This window comes from Solanum stenotomum, chromosome 9 (assembly GCF_019186545.1).
Source record: "Solanum stenotomum isolate F172 chromosome 9, ASM1918654v1, whole genome shotgun sequence".
NCBI classification, from domain to species: domain Eukaryota; kingdom Viridiplantae; phylum Streptophyta; class Magnoliopsida; order Solanales; family Solanaceae; genus Solanum; species Solanum stenotomum.
Genome location: NC_064290.1, coordinates 56021556 through 56039653, shown reverse-complemented (window position 1 = coordinate 56039653; position 18098 = coordinate 56021556). Strand labels below are relative to the sequence as shown.

General features: G+C 31.9%; 1 protein-coding gene across 1 annotated transcript; it reads left to right on the top strand.

Moving 5' to 3' along the window:
• The first annotated feature begins 8678 nt into the window (after positions 1–8678).
• LOC125875506 (uridine kinase-like protein 3) lies at positions 8679–17803 on the top strand. The gene is made up of 15 exons (XM_049556484.1): positions 8679–8818; positions 10782–10945; positions 11819–11910; positions 12449–12518; positions 12969–13087; positions 13426–13522; positions 14171–14250; positions 14929–15123; positions 15250–15333; positions 15435–15495; positions 16201–16261; positions 16828–16921; positions 17028–17100; positions 17247–17329; positions 17451–17803. Exons 2-15 carry the CDS (start codon positions 10798–10800, stop codon positions 17598–17600), a joined length of 1407 nt encoding a protein of 468 aa, XP_049412441.1. The 5' UTR covers positions 8679–8818; positions 10782–10797; the 3' UTR covers positions 17601–17803.
• Positions 17804–18098: the final 295 nt, after the last annotated feature.

The window sequence follows — 18098 nt, the reverse complement described above, 5'->3', positions numbered from 1 at the left end:
CATTGTTAAATGGCAAAACTAAATTATTTAAACGAAAAGATGTGTAATTTTATGCACATATTATTCAATCTTATCGATAAAATATTAAATTATCATAACGTTTATAATAACGAAATTCTTTGAAGGGAGGTGAAAGAACTGTTAAGGAGTTTAACGGCTTTTGACGGCGACGGGAGAAGTTCCACGTGGCGAGCTAAGAGAGCAACTCAGGTGTTGACAGGTGGGTTCCACTGTGGGACCCATTGAACGTTGAACTGGGCGGCAAGATCTAACCCAAACAGATGATATTTTTCACTTTCCATTTAAGCCCTTCGACTCTTCTATTAATTTTTTTAAGATAAATTATATATTAAAATATTAAAATAAGGTACAACGTTAATATTTAAAATGTTTAATATTATAAGAAGTCGGATGAAAAGAAACTCTGACGTTCAATTTTGTAGTAGGGATGGAATTAAAAATATAATAATCAACTATAACTCTTAAAAATCTTATTGCAATTTTATTTCTGGGACTCAAATAAAAAAATACCTATCATTTCACTGATTATTATAACCTTTAAAAGATTAACATAATTTTAGGAGATTATTGAAAATTCATTCGAAATGTGGGTCAAACTTCATTTTAAAAAAAAGGAGAGGACAAAAACTATTTGTGTCCTAGTAGATTCTCTGAACAAATATATTTTATATATAAAAAAAAATTCAGGGTGAGGAATCACATAATTATCTCATATTAAGACGGAATACCACAGACCACAGTGTGCTTAAACACAAGAAAAGACAAAATACTCACTATTTTCAAAAGGATACATAAACAAATCAAATAAAAGAAAATTATAATGGCATATAAATTCTTAACAAAAAATATGACATATAATGAAAGAGGCAAAATTCATGTGTGTGGTATTTACTAGTTGGCATAGACTTTTAGACTTATCGGATAACGTATAATGTTATTATTATTACAATATTTGTGCTTGTTTATGAATATTTATTTAACTTATTTTTCACATTTATTTTATTTGTTATGGTAATTATATGAGTTGAGACTAAATGAAGATATAAGAATTCATATAATATCGATCATAACTTGTTAATTGAGACTAAGGCGTTGTTATTTTTGATTGTTTTTGTTAAATGTTTGGGGGTTTGAACATATTTGGAAAGAAGAAAAAAAAGAGGGAATATATAAATAGAAGAAAGTCCGTTAGTATTAAAAAAAAAAATGAACGTTACGTTGGATACCTTCTTTTTGAATGATTTAAAGAGGCAAAAGTTTATCATGTCACCTTTTACTGTACTCTATTGGACCACTTTTAATAATCTTCTTAATTAATTTTGTTATTTTACTTAGTCACACTTGTCTCCTTTGTGCTAATTATTATTTATTACTGGCCTCCCTTTTGGTAAAACAAGCAAGAGTGATGGACATGAATAATTAATTTATACTAATGGTGTGTTTTCGAAAATAATTATAAAAGGAGCAGAGAACAACATGAATTGTGATGGAATGGTTTGCGATTTCTTTATTTTAAATCAGAGGTGTGTCATGTGTGGGGTTTGAATTCTTAGGAATAGAAATAATACATTGCCCGTAAAAATGGGCTCTGCAGAAATTTGATTGGATTTGACAACTATCGAACATCAGATGAAAAAATAAATTAGAAAGAGGAGGCATGCACCATTATGTGTGATCAAAAGATTTCTTGATCATGCTTAATTATGATGAGGCCCGTTGACTGTTAATTGGTTAATTTCTTGGATGATAAGGTTGAATTTCTACATTTGTAGCATGTTATATACATCAAACCTTACAAATTAGATATATATACAAGGTGTAGAACATTTCCTTGGTCGATTTCATTCATATATAGAAATTTATAATTAAAAATACTTACTATCCTACTGTAATATTTCGTAATAAAAAAAAGATGACATGAGAATTGAACTCTTGATCTAATAGGTATGTAAAGGTTCATGCAGTCACCACTGCACCAAAGTGGAAAGTGCTCTCTTGAACTTTTCTTTGTTCAACTTAACTCCTCGATCGAGTTCTTAACTTTATTTCAAACTCTTTATTGAGCCCCTGATGCATCAGTTCATTTATGATAAACCATGGTGAGTTAAGGTATTAAAATGAGATGAAATACACCTAAATCAATAGGAAAAAGTTAATTTGAAAGACACACACGTATCTTTTCATGGTATAGTGATAATATAAGTTGAGCTAAAAATGGGAAAAAAAAATGACGAATGAGGTTTAGTATATCTAAATCGAACTTTTTTAAGACTGACACATTGATAGTGAACGATAGCATGGGGTACAAGAAATTAATTTGCAACAACAAAAAAATAAAGAAAAAAGATAAACTAACTAAATCATTCTTGTTAGCCGACAATGTTCAATGGATAATAATCTTCATTATAATGTTAATTTACCTAGTTGACTAATTTTAAGTTCTTTTGAGGTGAGTCCGCAATTGTGGGGTAATTTGTGGGATTGTGTATACTATATAGTTTTTATTTAGTGCATGAAAGTTGAAGAAAGGAATAATTTCTTTCACTTTTGGGCTTTTAGGTGGGGAAAAGATGATCACTCTTTCTTCTTTTTAACCCAACAGGCAATGGACAATTATGACTATACAACCCCTAACTAATTTTCACTATACTTTTTGACAAAAAAGAAGAAGAAGAAGAAGATGATTATATATTGGCATGATACTTCCAAATGATTCCTAGGGACCAACCCCCAACTATTTATAAGACTTTCGAGAAGACGTTTATTATCGTCAGTGCAGTGAAATTTATAAATTTAATGTTTTTATATTCATTAAATTGATAAGAAATAATTGTTAGGCTTAAACCAACCTCAAAACTAGCTTAAGAGGTCAAGATTGTCTGAAATTATATAAAGAGACTATTTTTTTCCTTCCACAATAGACATGGACTTAAACACCCCGTCACATGTGTATATTTTGGACATCTACTACATGAACAATATAAAACAAGGCTCAATATCGACTAAATCAAGGTATAAACTCAATCAGACATAACTCAAGCCTGAAAGCTATTTTAATAGGTGAAAATTGCTCAAGAGCATATAAAGTGGTTAACTTATAACCAAATGTATGGTCCATGAATATTTTCATAGATGGGCCAAATTTATGGCCCATCAATATTGTCAGTGCCACTTCCATAAGAGCATATGGGCTTTTTGATCAATGGACTAGTAAAACCACAGTAGCCTAAATCTTAGTGGGCTATAAGGATGACAACATTCTCTATGTGGTGTATTGCTTATCTATTTGTCATTACCATCACACTACCAATTACGTAGCACCATAAAGATTCTAGTACAAAGGTAGGTATTCATCAGAAGTGTCGGATTTGAGCCTTAAAATGAAGTAGGATGTACCTAATATTGAGTATACTTTCTGGCACAAATTCAGACTAGTCGAGCTCACTATAATAGGTACTAATTATGTTGTTAATAGTTGTTATGAAAATATTGCATTATACTTAAGGATAATGTGATTTTAACCGAATCTCTTTTCATACACAAACATTTCTCCTACATCCAATACAATTTGCTTATGTGAACTTGAATTTGTAAAGAAATGGATCATGAGCGTGTGCGAAGGTTGTTAGAGTCCTGACGGTGGTTATGATGATCTTGAACAATTTTTTCCTTGTGAGTTAATTTTTGAAGTTGAGTTAGACATGATTCATTTCTTTATAATATTAACTACAAATATTATTTTATATATAATTATTACATAATTTAATTTTAAAATTAAATTGATTTTTTTATTTCAAATATAGAAAAACAAGTCACAATCGAGAAAGTGATGGTGAATTTAAGAGATAGATTATTGCTTAATCCATGGTCACACTAATTCAGATTTGTCGGTTGATACTGTTTTGGATTGAGTAAAAATGAATTTGAAAAAATTGAAAATATAAGGAAAAAAGGACCAGTTGTGGAGCCCTCCTCTTTGATTTTTCTAATTATTGCTTAATTAATACCTAACTTAATTATTACAATCTCTAAGTGCCAGCAAATGTGTCACACACATCTAGAGCACTATTGTCTAGTTGATTTTTTTTTTTAAAAAAAAAATCTCTTATTGGTGAGAAAGAAGGAAAAGAAAAAAAAACAAATAATTTGAGTGAGACATTTTTTCATAGCATTCAACATTTTTGAATTAATTTCTGAGGTCTATTTGGATAGCATTCAAAATAACTTTGTCGAATGAATTAGTGTAAGTGATCATTACATGACATAATAGCGAAGAAAGTGATGGGATGATTGAGATTTCTCTAATATTGTTGATTAGAGATTTTAGTAACGATTCATGTAAATAAACGTGGTGTATAGAAAGTCATTGATCTTTTAATTTTCAAAGTAACTTTAAAAAAATAAAATTGACAATCTCAGTATATAAAATTCTTCATATTCTTCTTAATACAAAACAAAATTATCGGGATACTGAATTTCAAATAGAAGATGATTAATAAAAAGTGTTTCAACTTAACGAGTCATATGCCATAGTACAATACTAAATTATCGGACTACAGAATTTCAAATATAAGATGATTAATAAAAAGTGCTTCTTCTTAATGAGTCATATGCGATGGTACAAAACTAAATATCGGGCTACTGAATTTCAAATATAAGATGATTAATAATATTAAAAAGAACATGATTTTGCAATTCAATCCTCATGTTTCTGTTGTTTTAATTTTAATTAAACTGAAGGTGTTAAGTAAAGAATTTGTTCTTTCTTTTTATAATAGTCCAAGCATATCCAAAGAGAGTTAGAAAAATAGATATTGAAGTTAACACTTAGATTGTGAGTCCAAAAAAAAAAATTAATTAGAAGAGATTAGAAAGATTAATATGATTTACTTATTAATGACTGTAGAATATACAACTACTCTTCTTTTACCAGATTTTTCTTCACCATGTATAGATAGAAAATTTATAATTTTTCAAATTCTCACTATTTTTGGGTTATTTTTCTATCATTTTCATTGTGTTACGTATTGAACTTGTTATAATTTTCTAAGGGGAAAATAAATAAATTAGATTTTATTTTATATTTAGGAGCAAGTCAAATTTTTGAAATATTATTTATATGACCTTTGAGAGTTCACCCGACAATATATTATCCAAATAAAGAATAGATAATTCAACTGGAAAAAGATTTCTCTGATTACGACTCGGAAGGAAAAAAATAGTACTAATAAAAAGAAACCGATTAGCAAAATTTTATAATTTAATAAGGTTTATACACAGAAAGAAAGTCTAAATGTTAAAACAACTTTTCTCTTCTTTGAGAACAAAAAAAAAAAGAGAATAGGAAATTTATGTATTATTAATCTTCTGAAAGTATCAAAATAATCAGATATTTCCAGTTCTTTTGGAAATTTATACAAATGTTAATTATGTATGAAATAGTTATTCATATATAGTTTATCCCACATTCTCTTCTACATAAAATGATGCATAGATTTTCTCATAATTTATATGAATATTATTTATGTTGATTTTTGAATTGCTAACTAAAAATCGTATTAATTTTATGCATGAATAATTTATCTCTTAACCAGCTAAAAATATGGTATTACTTATCAAGATTATTTTATTTATGACTCCCTCCATTTATTAAAATAATTAAAATGACAAGATAAATTCTCTTTGCTAGCAAACAAACTAATTTCCTTAAACAAACTAAATACATATTTTAATCACAATAATATGTACTTTCTTATTTAATATACATTTCATCAATATTCAATAATAAATACGCTTTAAATTATATGAATCTTAACCTATTTTTTTAAGCGATAAGGGTCTGAAAAATACTTTAACTTTGGCCGAAATTGTTGTTATGATACCAAACTTTATGGAGGACCTTTTACCCCCAGAACTATTAAATAGAATATTTTTTACCCCCTGAACTATTTAATAGTGTATTTTAAAGGTATATATGTGCCCACGTGGACGACATTACTATTTATAATTATGCATTGTTTTTTATGTCCACGTGGACAAATATATATGTTTAAAATACAATATTAAATAGTCTGGAGGTAATAGGTCCTCATTAAAGTTTGGTATCGTAACAACAATTTCGGCCAAAGTTAGGGTATTTTTCAGACCTTTATCCCTTTGTTTAACTAACATGATTTATGATGAGATAGTTGAAATCTCCTACCCTTAACAAATATGTATTTTCCTTTAATTATATATATTAACGTCAATTGAAATAGGTTTAAGGATACTAATTTCTCCGTTTCAATTTGTTTATTCTGATTTTCTTTTAATTGGTCTGTTTAAAAAACATGCATCTTTCTTTCTTTATCGATTCCTTAATTTTGACTTTTTACGTCACATGTTTAAATCCACTAAATTCAAAACTCCTTTTATTGATATGTCAAAGTGATAAGTAAAAATAAAAATCTATTTTAAAAATAAGTGACAAATAAAAGTGAATGGGGGAGTAAAACAAATTAATAATGCTGAATATGATGTATTAGTAATGCATGCATTAGTTATACTTGCATTATTTCTTATACATTGTTTGGTTTGATGTATTGGAAATAGCAAGCCTTGTATAAAGACTATTAAAAAAATATTTGTTTACAAAAATACCCCACATTCTTTTACAATAATAATAATAATAATAATAATAATAATTATTATTATTATTATAATTAGAGGATAGTTTTGTCATTAGTTAATCTAATGCATGCATTAAAACCATTGCATTGCTAATATCTAGAAATTCATGGTATTAGCAATACACACCTTAATACACAATAGAGTGTATAACTAATGCATAGGTTGGAAAAGAGTATCAAACAAAGTATTAGTAATACACAGTGCTAATGCATGCGTTATTTTTTCTAATACACTCTACCAAACGACCTGTTAATGTGTCTATGTGCTAAAAAATAATTGAGTGCCATCATACGGCGCTTGATAAATTTCATGAAGAATATGCAGCGCCACGTCATTTTCTCTCGTTAATCGAGTAATAGTATTTAATTATTATAGCTACTTGATTACTTCTTTTTGTCCTTTTTATTTACAGTATTTTTATTTATATATTTATGCTTAGTATTTTTTTTCAACAGAAAAGAAATAATACTTGCCGAAGTTGAGCGGGATTCTACTATTATTAATTTATTATATACGGAATTGATTTAAAATGATAAATCAAATATTATTAATATCTTAATGAAAACAATTTAAATGACAAGACTAAATTCTCTTAGTAGCAAACAAACTTATTTCCTTAAGAAACTAAACACATATCTAACCACAATATCAAGTACTCTTTTTTTACTACGTTTCATTGAATATTCATCAATGTTAAATATGCTTTATAAGTTAGATAAATCTTTACCATATTTGTTTATCAACATAATTTGTGGTGAGATAGTTGAAATTCCTTCATTTTTTTTTAAATTTCTTAGATTTGAGCGGTGTATGAAATAAATTTTGTTGGAACCGTCATCTCTAAAAAAGAATATTTTAATGCGTGAATTCAAATTTATCAGGCTTTAATGCGGGGACCAAGTACCAAATGATTAAAAAATAAACTTCTTTCTAAATTAGGGACCTTAGTGCATTTATAAGTTTTTGCAAGGGGTTTTAGGTAGATTCACCAAATTACAATAAGGTGAGACTTTGGTCCAGAGTCGATATCGCCGGAGTTGGGCCCCACATCCCACTCGGTGCAAACGTGTAACCTCCATCGTTTATAATATTCTATACTCGATTTATATAATTTTGAATTAGTAATTAATCTACAATTTTAATATTTTAATGTAAATATTTAAATAATTTTTATAAGTATATTAAACCTACAAAAGGGAAAAGGATAAGAAAATAATGAGATTAATCCTAATTTTTTTATAAGTTTTTATCATCACACAAATTTAGCATTCACTTTATATGAGCGAAATACATCATTTAACGATTTTTTAAATGCTGAGAATTGAGATCCTCCTATTAATTCAGATAATAAAGCAGCGACTAGTGAGACTATTTATACCTTTTATTGAGTAAGTCATACGAAGTTTTCCTTTATATAGGATTATGTCCTCGGCATGCTGAAAATATATCATGTCCTATTTAATTACGCTTCTCCAATTCTTCTTCAGTCTATTTTTACCTGTCTCCAGACCTATCGCGACCAGCTTTTCGCACCTCCTCACTGAGGTATTTGTGCTTCCCCTCTTCACATTCCCGAGTCATTGCAACTTCACTTTCCGTATCTTCTCCACCATAGAAGTCACTCTTACTTTGTCCCGTATGTGTTAATTTCTAATTTTGTCTCTCCTTTTATAATCACACATCTATCTAAACATCCTCGTTTATGTTACATTCGTCTTCGCAAGGCTATTCCTTTACGCCAACACTCAATCTTGTATAATATAGTCAATCTAACTACCCCACAATAGAACTTGACTTTTAACTCTCGATAATACATTCTTATTAAGAATTAATTAATAATTAAGGTACCAAAAATGTTAATTAAACTCAAAAAAAAAAAAAAAAAACCAGTCGGCGAACCTGTAATATCACCTAAATACCAAGCCCATAGTCTTAAATAGAGAAGAAATTACCTCTTTCCACTCCTCTCTATAAATTCATCATGTCCCTGACGAATCCCACAATTTACATACACACTCTACCCATAAATACATACGACTGTTCATTGTATCTCTCTTTCTTCTTCTCCAACTGATTTCAAATCTCAAATAAATCTTCCCCAAATTTAGAACGAACAAACAAACTTCAGGTATCTTCAATCTTCTTTTATATATATACTTTTATTCTGTAAATCTGCATTCACGTTAGCAATTTATGTTTTTCAGTTGTTACGAGCTGTTTGTGTTTATTGTTCAGTTCAATTTTGAATCTAGAAAGTTTGTTTTACGATCTATAATCCGTATTTGTTGATTAATTTGATTGTTTCTAGAGTTTTTTTGATTTTTAGTTTAATTTGATGATTGTGCTATTTCCTGTCTCTCCTAGCTTGGTAACGTCGGGGATGTTTGGTTATGGTGGAGGATCGTGGATGTGTGAGCTGAGGCTAACGGTGCAGTGAGTTATAGTGTGATGTTTTACGAGTTTGAAGTAGGATGCAGCAATGTCATGTTTATCTATGTAGGTGAAAGATAGATTATATAAATTTACTAGGAGATGTACTAGAAGCTGTGGTTGTGCTAACTTGCTATCGTCTAGACTTATTAAGATCTATGAATTATATTACTCAAACGATGTAGCAGATCATGTTCCATGTCGTATATACGAGTAGGTTGCTGCGTCTTGATGCATATCCATTTAGGATTCAGATTGTCACATATTATTTTGTGGGAACTTAAATAGTACGCGAATCTGATGGGTTAGAGGTTGGAGTTGAAGGAAAGAAAGTGATGGTGCAGGGGTTGATGGTTTTTGGAATATAGTTGGGGTATTTGAGCTAATGTTAGTGAGCTAGACTGTGGCTTGCGACATTATATAATTCTCTATCTGGAGATATGCATTATGTAGTGTTATATTCCCTTGCACTCAAGGGTGTAGCCTAGTGGTCTATGAAGTGGGTAGAGAATCTTGAGGTCCTAGGTTCAAATTTTAGTGGAAACAAAAACTACTAGGTGATTTCTTCGCATTTGCCTAAGCTTTGGTGGGATGAGTTACGGGCTACTTGTATGGATGGGTAACCGGTGGAATAGTCGAGGTGTGCACAAGCTAGCACATGAGGTTAGAATTGCCTAAAATCATGTAAGGAGACTGACGTTCCACATTCCACTCAATGTGGGAACGCAACAAGTTCCAAATTAGAATATCAACTATGGCATTCCATAATCTTTTCAAATATCCTTATATAAATTCCTAGCCAACCCACAATGATGACTGAGTTGGTTGAGCGAGTGATCTCCCAAATGAGGGTCTTAGGTTCGAACCCCCCTGCATGCTTTCTTGGTGAAACTCATTGCATGGGGCTTCCCTAGTGTAGTTTACCTCTCTTGTGTGATTGGTGAGCTAATTGGAGCAGGGCTGCGAGTTCCCTTGTCAAAAAAAACTAGCTCCACCATTGCAAACTTGATCATTTTCCTATACACATTGTCTTACTTATGCATACTTAAATATCAAGGAATCATGAATGATGAACTTCAGTGTCTTGATATCCAACTGAGTCAGTCTCACAAGATACCATGGTAGGCCGATATGAGTGGATTCTTTTGCAGAATTAGCTTTCTCGGAGACATAAACTAATTCCTTTTTAATGCTTGGGCCATAACTTTTGAAGGTGTTTGCCTCGGCACCAAGATAAGCCAACAAGCCTAGATGTTTAATGTGTCTGCTAAACTTTTATCTCTTTGATTCTTAGCTTCCCTCTTGTACACATATAGCATGATTCAGACATAAATGTGTCAGAGAAGCATAATTGTCGTTGCAGCTTGTACTGTAGGTATCAAGAAAATATAATTTATAAATAACTAAATGAAGTTTTACATAGAGTAACACTGTTATGATGAGAAAGACGTGATATTCTTACTCGAAATGCCTAGGCAACAGGCCAGGACACTGCTCAGGCTTGCCCACCATTTCAATCATGCTTTAAAATTGAAAAGAGAAAAAGAGAAAAAATTCTGATATTAGTATATTACTAACCATCTGAATTCCAATTTGTGATATTGGTATTTATCTTTTATAGAAGCTTGTAGTCCAACTGATTGTTGGTAACTTAAATGCAGAGCTTAAAACCAACAGATGGGTTCAAATGCAGTTGATGAATTGATAGAAGCGTCATCAGGAGTTCATTATTCTGGATTCCATATGGAGCAGCCACGTACTCCAGAAATTGAGCAACCAACAACCTCTATAGATGATAGTGTTCATAGGCAACCCTTCATCATTGGTATGTATTCACAGTGGTATCTCTCTTTCTGTCACCTGAGCATTGTTTTTTTATTAAGGGTCTTCTGCATTGTCAATTCACTTTTGCAATTGCAAAAATTGAAAAAAAAAAAGACGTTTTTTTTCATCTCAATAACAACTCAATTGTTGTTCTCCTCCGCTATTCTTGGAATGTTTCTTTGTGATGTTCATTTTTGATGATTCCCAGAGCAAAGGATATGTTAGCTTAAGAAACTAACTATAGTTTTTCAAGCTTTCATCATGTGTACATCAAATGATAGTGTTCGCTTCAATATGAATGTTAAAATTTAAAAATATGGTAGAGCATTCATGAATGCATATAACGTCGGGATGGCAAGGGGCTGCAATCTTGAGCGGCGTTGAAATCTAGTCTGTTATTTTGCCTGCTTGTAAGTGATTTAGTTGGCTATCTGGTTTGGCTTAGAACTTTGTGGGAATCTTTCTTTGACAATGGATTCTGGCTGCTTTTTCACATGAAGTTAGCTCAAAATTGATTATGCTGAGTATGTGTAAAGAAAATTCTCAATATAGATTTTGCACTCAATCCTTCTTTTTGCATACTGTTCAGAACATGTCAATGGAGTTGGTTCAATTGTTTTTGTATGCACATTCTTGGTCGATAGAGCAGTTTATGATTTTCCTTCTCAGGAAGTGTGTTAGGAATATGGGTGGTGATGAAAATTGATTATCTGGCTTTTCAGTTGAATCATAAAACTTCAAGCAATTTTTCAACTTAATCTTTTGATGAGCTAATTTCTTTTCCATCAGATTCAAGGCTGTAAATGCAATTGGTATTTCTTTTACTTGGTACACATTTTCTTAATCATGCTCATAAAATATGTCTCACCGGCAGGCGTTGCTGGAGGTGCTGCATCTGGCAAGACAACAGTTTGTGATTTAATTATTGAGCAGCTTCGTGATCAGCGAGTTGTACTAGTTAACCAGGTGGGTTTCTTCGGACTGGAAAAAAGTCTTTTCTTTATTTTGATGAACAAGTTTAAGCTTACAGCTAAATCATACTTAGTATGAACAGATAGTATCATGATCTTCTCCATACAGCTTTTTTAGCTTCCTTCATTCTCTTATCTCTTCCTATTGAATCTATAACTATTTACAATGTGTTTATAGCTCCTCTTTCTTGTTTCTTCTTGATAAGATGATTGGTTAGCTAGGGTCTTCTATATCTCAATTTTCTCTAGGTGTTTTTTTCTGCATATTCCCCCCTCAATTTTTGATAATTTTAAACTAATAAACTAAACTTATATTTCATCTATCTTTAAAGATCAATAAGAACTTTTTGGTTGAATTACTGATTTTATTGGTCTTCATGTGAGATGTTCCCAACAGAAGTTGTGGGAAAAAATACGGCTTAAGAGGATTCAGAATGATATTTCTATTTAACAAGTCGTAAATGCTACATTTCTATATTTTAGTTTGCACAAATTCATTCTCTGATTTATCTAACCCGAGTTTGAATTTGCAGGATTCTTTTTATCATACTTTGACTCCTGAAGAACTGACAAAAGTTCATGAGTACAACTTTGACCATCCTGGTTAGTCTAGTCCATTTTATTTGAGTTAAATTCAGTCTCAATTGTTTATGGTTTAATTTCCCAGATAGAAAATGATACTTCGTATTACTTTTAGGAAAAAGCATCACTATAGTCTATATGTGTCATTTTTTTCTTCTCAAAATCATTCTTGCATTTGCCAATAAAAATATTTATGAATTGAAATTGGACTCTCTTGTACAGCTTCAAAGAAGTATGTTTATGTGTTCAAGACCTGTGGCTCATAACTGTCCTCAATTTTATTGGAAATCCTTTTTAATTAACGATGATAATTTCTGGTGATTGAGTTTTGATTTATAATGTTCATACATGTGTAAACTCTTTTAAATTGTTTAATATTTATATGTCATTTGTTTGAATTATTAAATATCAGATACATGTTATAAGATAATGTTTGCTGTAAGTTTCATGATTCTCTTTCTTATTGTTCAGATGCATTTGACACCGAAAAATTGTTGTGTGTGGTGGAGGAATTGAAGCAGGGGCAAGCAGTAGATATTCCAAAATATGATTATAAGAGTTACAAAAATGACGTATTCCCTCTTCGAAGGGTAAATCTTCATAGCATGATTTTATTTTGTTTCATTTTATTGCATACGTCATCCAACTTTCTAAAGAATACTTCAATTTCTGTTTATCTTAGTCAACATTTAAACTCCCTCATCTTTTTGCACAATTTCTTTCTTCCAATTTAATACCTTATCTAAAAATATTTAAAAGGAAGAAAGAGGGATTGGATTCCAATGACACAGAAAACGCATACGTCTCTAGATAGACAGCTGGATATATAGGTGGAGACACACGCAATTGCCTGCATTTCGAGTTGTAGCTGTCTTTTTTTCAGAATTCTCCATTAGTGCCAATTCACCTTCTTTATTTTACTTGGTAGGTCAATCCTTCAGATGTTATAATCTTGGAAGGCATACTCATCTTTCACGATCCACGTGTCCGAGATCTGATGAATATGAAGATATTTGTTGATACAGGTTCTTTCATCTCCTTTCTTTTGATGTTCCTTTATTATTGTTGTGGCATGAGTTGTTCCTTCTCATTGACATGTGACCATGATGTACAAGAGAAAAAGATCAGCATAGTGTTCTAGTAGTCATCTCATATAGTATTCTTTTACTTGAATGTTTTTCCTTCTAAGGTTTCTCCTCTATCGATCGAAAAGATTCGATTTTCCCTCTAATAAATTAAAACCAAATATTAAAGAATAATATGGAGCTCGTCCTTTTTTTGGTCTTAAAAAGAAATATGATTTCTTAAAAGAGAACTTCCCAGAGATTAGAACACATTAGAACACTGCTATACTGCATGAATATCCATCCCATGTAAGAGTGGTGCAAGGGCTTCATCAAAACAGATAATCTTGAAAGACTGAACCAAAAATTCACTCCAACTCATATTAGTGAGGGCTTCCACTCAAGCTTCTGAAATATTTTTGTTTTTGTTGTATTTGTTTTAAAATATCTGTTCCTTAAAACTGTTGATTTCAGCTCTCGTAAAAATAGATGATGTTCTGCTTTAGTTCTTGACACACGAGCATGTTGTATCCTTCCATGTCTACTGGACAGTGCTTTATGTTGGGTCTTCTACTTGTGTGGTTTCATCAGCTTAAATTTTCAGTGCAGATGCTGATGTACGTCTCGCGAGGAGAATAAGACGTGACACAGCTGAAAAGGGAAGAGATATTAGTATGGTGCTTGATCAGGTTAGGAAAACTTTCAGGCTTATTTGAAAAGTGGGAATCTTTCACTCAAATTTGACAGATATTTGATAAAAGCATTTCTTGAGTTTCTTACTCTTCCAACATATTGCATTTTGTTTTGTCAAAAAAAAAATTAAAATTAAAATTTTGTCAAAAACATATTGCATTTTGTTTATGACAAAGATCAGTGACTTGATGACTACGAACCTGTTGGAAATTTGGTCTTATAAGCCAAAAGTCATAAGTTAGGATTTCTAACTTCTGACTTTTGGCTTATTTTTTGTTCTTTTAGCTTAAAAACAAGTGCTTAAAAGGCACTTCTTTTATTTTTACTCAAACTGCTTAAAAGCTATTATTTTAGCTTTAAAGCACCTTAATAAGCCAATCCAAACAGGCTCTAAGTTTCTTTTTTCCTGTTTCCTTTCTCAGTTCATGTCTGTGAAACTTCCATTACGAGTTTCTAAAATTACCTTTTTGCTAATAAGCTCAATAAAAACCATTTTTTCTTTAACTGATGATTCAACTTCCATCTCAACTTAATTGCCTTCTCAAAACTGGCTGTTCAAACTCCATCAAGTTTCTAATTGCATTTTTGAAGTTGATTGTCATATGAAATTTAGCATGATTGTTATGTGTAAGTGTTTGGTTTTCACTAATAATGTGTTTTAATCTTTGATGCAGTACTCTAAGTTTGTGAAAGCTGCTTTTGATGACTTCATTCTTCCTACAAAGAAGTATGCTGACGTTATCATTCCCCGAGGTGGAGACAATCATGTTGCTATCGATTTGATTGTGCAACATATTCGGACAAAACTTGGTCAACATGATCTTTGTAAAATATATCCTAACTTATATGTCATTCAATCAACTTTCCAGGTACTATTTTTATCTTCGAAATTTAAGATATTACTTGTCCCTGTTTACCTGTTTTTCTTGAAATTGATTTGCTTTGTTCAAGATCCATTCCATGTGCTCCTAAAGATTGGTAATTTTTTCATTTAGATACGTGGCATGCATACACTTATACGGGATGGTCATACAACTAAACATGACTTTGTATTTTATGCTGATAGATTAATTCGATTGGTAAGTACATTGCTTTACTGGTTATCCTATTTTTCTCAACCAGTCAGTGAAAGTGAATCCTTTTTTAGCTTATCAACTAGATTCATCTTCACTTGAACCAGGTTGTTGAACATGGTTTAGGACATCTGCCATTTACGGAAAAGCAGGTGTTGACTCCAACTGGTAAGCTGCAACTGTAATTGGTTAAAATCATGCCCTTGTATTTAGAAATCTTATTCAGATCGTCTTCCATTACTACATTTTATATAGTAAGGTTATTGACATAAGGTCCAAAGATCAGGCTTAATGGTGATCTTCTTAGGACAGGTGAGAGTGTGGAAACAATTATGATACTTGGCCATGGTTTCTGAAGTCACGACTGATACCAAGAAAAAATGGCTGAATTGTAACTGGAAAAAGCTTAGGCATTATAACGCATCAGTGCATTACGACTAATGTTACTTTATCGGTCAAAGTATGACACTGGTTCCTGTATTATTGGGATATCACAAGATAGTATTGCTTACAGTATTAACTTTAAACTTCCCTTAGGGTTATTGTTGAAGACACTACTTTCCCGCAAAGATATTTTCTTCTACAGTTTGAATTAGTAGAGTTGTTGAATTGTATATGTAAGGCATCATAAAGCATTACTGATCCTATAGCGGTTAGATAAAATGAAGTACTTCATTTTGGTCAATTTCAATACTTGAATCATGATTTTAGCATTTTATTCTAAAGTTATATTGTCTGGGATTCTAGGTGTGGGTTTTATGCAACTTTTGTTTCTTCGTGGACTTTAATCTTTTTCTATATACCCAGGTGAGTGGGAACTGCTTCAACGAGCAGAAATAAATTCTTAATGAGATACATTTCTTGTGGGTGCAGGATCTGTTTACAGTGGTGTTGATTTTTGTAAGAGGTTATGTGGTGTTTCAGTAATTAGAAGGTGAGTTTGTCATTGGCATTTCCCTTGCTTTACTTGTATGGTAGTAATAATTGCTTTAGAGCATTTAAGGACTTTCTGATCTTTGTAATGGTGTCGTATGCGTGTATATATGTTGGTGCATGTAGTTTGGTAACCTTTATTACCATTTACTGATTGATTGTATGGTTGTCCATGTCCTTAAGGCCTATGTTGTTCACTTATTCTATTGGTATATTATGTCCCAAACTTGGCTCGTTTAGTAGATCGAATGCAATGGTCTGTGCATGTGTGAGGCTCTGATATATATGTTTAAAGCTTTCACATGGAGCATCATGTTAGTGATTAAAACTGAAGATAAACAAATGACAGTCTCTTATCTCAGAAGCATATTCATCATGGAGAAACTTCATTTGCATTTTTTAGGATAAATACTTGTTACATGGCAGGACACTCGCTTAATAATCATCCGATGTTCTAAGTAGAGAATCCAATTAACAAGTGTTTGTTTGTGTCTTCTCTGCCTTCACCAAAGTGATCGAATTGCTGTATTTTGTTTGTTAACCATAAAAATTTCTAATTATGCACAGTGGAGAGAGCATGGAGAATGCCTTGCGAGCATGTTGTAAAGGTATCAAGATTGGCAAGATCCTGATCCATCGAGAGGGTGACAACGGTCAGCAGGTCAGCAATCTGCAGGGTCCTCCTGAGTCGTTATCCTCCTGAGTCATTATATTGCCTTTTGCGCTCCTTACGTTAAATTTAAAGCATTTTGTTAATAATGATGCAGCTGATCTATGAGAAACTACCACTAGATATTGCAGAGAGACATGTCCTGCTGTTGGATCCCATCCTCGGAACAGGTTAGTTTTTAAGAGTGCTCTGGATATCAGATAACTGACCACGCGCTTCATCCACACTAGGCGTGGATGAACTACATCATCAAGATTTTACAATAATTCTTATCAAAAGTTTACGTGAGCAAAGCTTGTTATGTGTCTATACACAGGGAATTCAGCTGTTCAAGCTATTTCATTACTGCTGAAGAAGGGTGTCCCAGAGTCCAACATTTTATTCCTCAATCTCATTTCTGTAAGTTCACTGAATTATCCAGTATAGGCATTGCATTCCTTCCAACTTTCTGTAACTACTACTTGTGGTGTTCAATTTGCAACGGAGTTCTTGAATAATAACTGTTTTTCTTTAAAACTAGGCACCTCAAGGAGTACATGTGGTGTGCAAGCGGTTTCCAAGAATAAAGATTGTGACATCTGAGATAGAAATTGGTCTGAATGACGATTTTCGTGTTATTCCTGGGATGGGTGAGTTTGGTGATCGATATTTTGGCACAGACGATGACTAAACGAAGAGTTGTGGCCCCTCCATACCCCGCAATCACATAATGGGAGATGTAACGTTCAATTCCAATTCAAATTTTTTTAACGATCTTTTAAAAGAAAAGAGTAAGATGAGCATGATGAAAACACTTGTGTAACGGATAAATGGACATTTTGAAGCATTTTTGAGTATACAAGCCTTATAAACGTGATTTCTTTTTTCACTCTACACTATCAAGTCCTTTAAACTATGCATATATGCTGTTAGAAAATGAGAGTATACCACTTAAGGTTGTGGCAGAGTGGTAGTATTCCTCCACCTTTAATCAAAGGTCTCGTATCTCAGGTACAAGTCCGGAAATAGGAGCGCTTTCCGTGGAACTTCTTTGCTCGAATGCAGAGTGTATACAAGTTCCATTTTATTATTGACTGCTCCGATCATATTTCCTTGTGTAACAAAAAGAACTATGGAACAACTTGTTACATTTGAGATGTATATTTGGTTGAAGCCTTGTGTACGAAAA

What these genes read in the sequence shown, in the direction of transcription:
- LOC125875506 (XM_049556484.1), top strand. Translation starts at nt 10,798, where the DNA reads ATGGGTTCAAATGCAGTTGATGAATTGATAGAAGCGTCATCAGGAGTT. An exon ending in GGTGTTTCAGTAATTAGAAG is followed by an intron (nt 16,262 to 16,827) that starts GTGAGTTTGTCA and finishes AATTATGCACAG; the next exon opens with TGGAGAGAGCATGGAGAATG. An exon ending in AGGGTGACAACGGTCAGCAG is followed by an intron (nt 16,922 to 17,027) that starts GTCAGCAATCTG and finishes ATAATGATGCAG; the next exon opens with CTGATCTATGAGAAACTACC.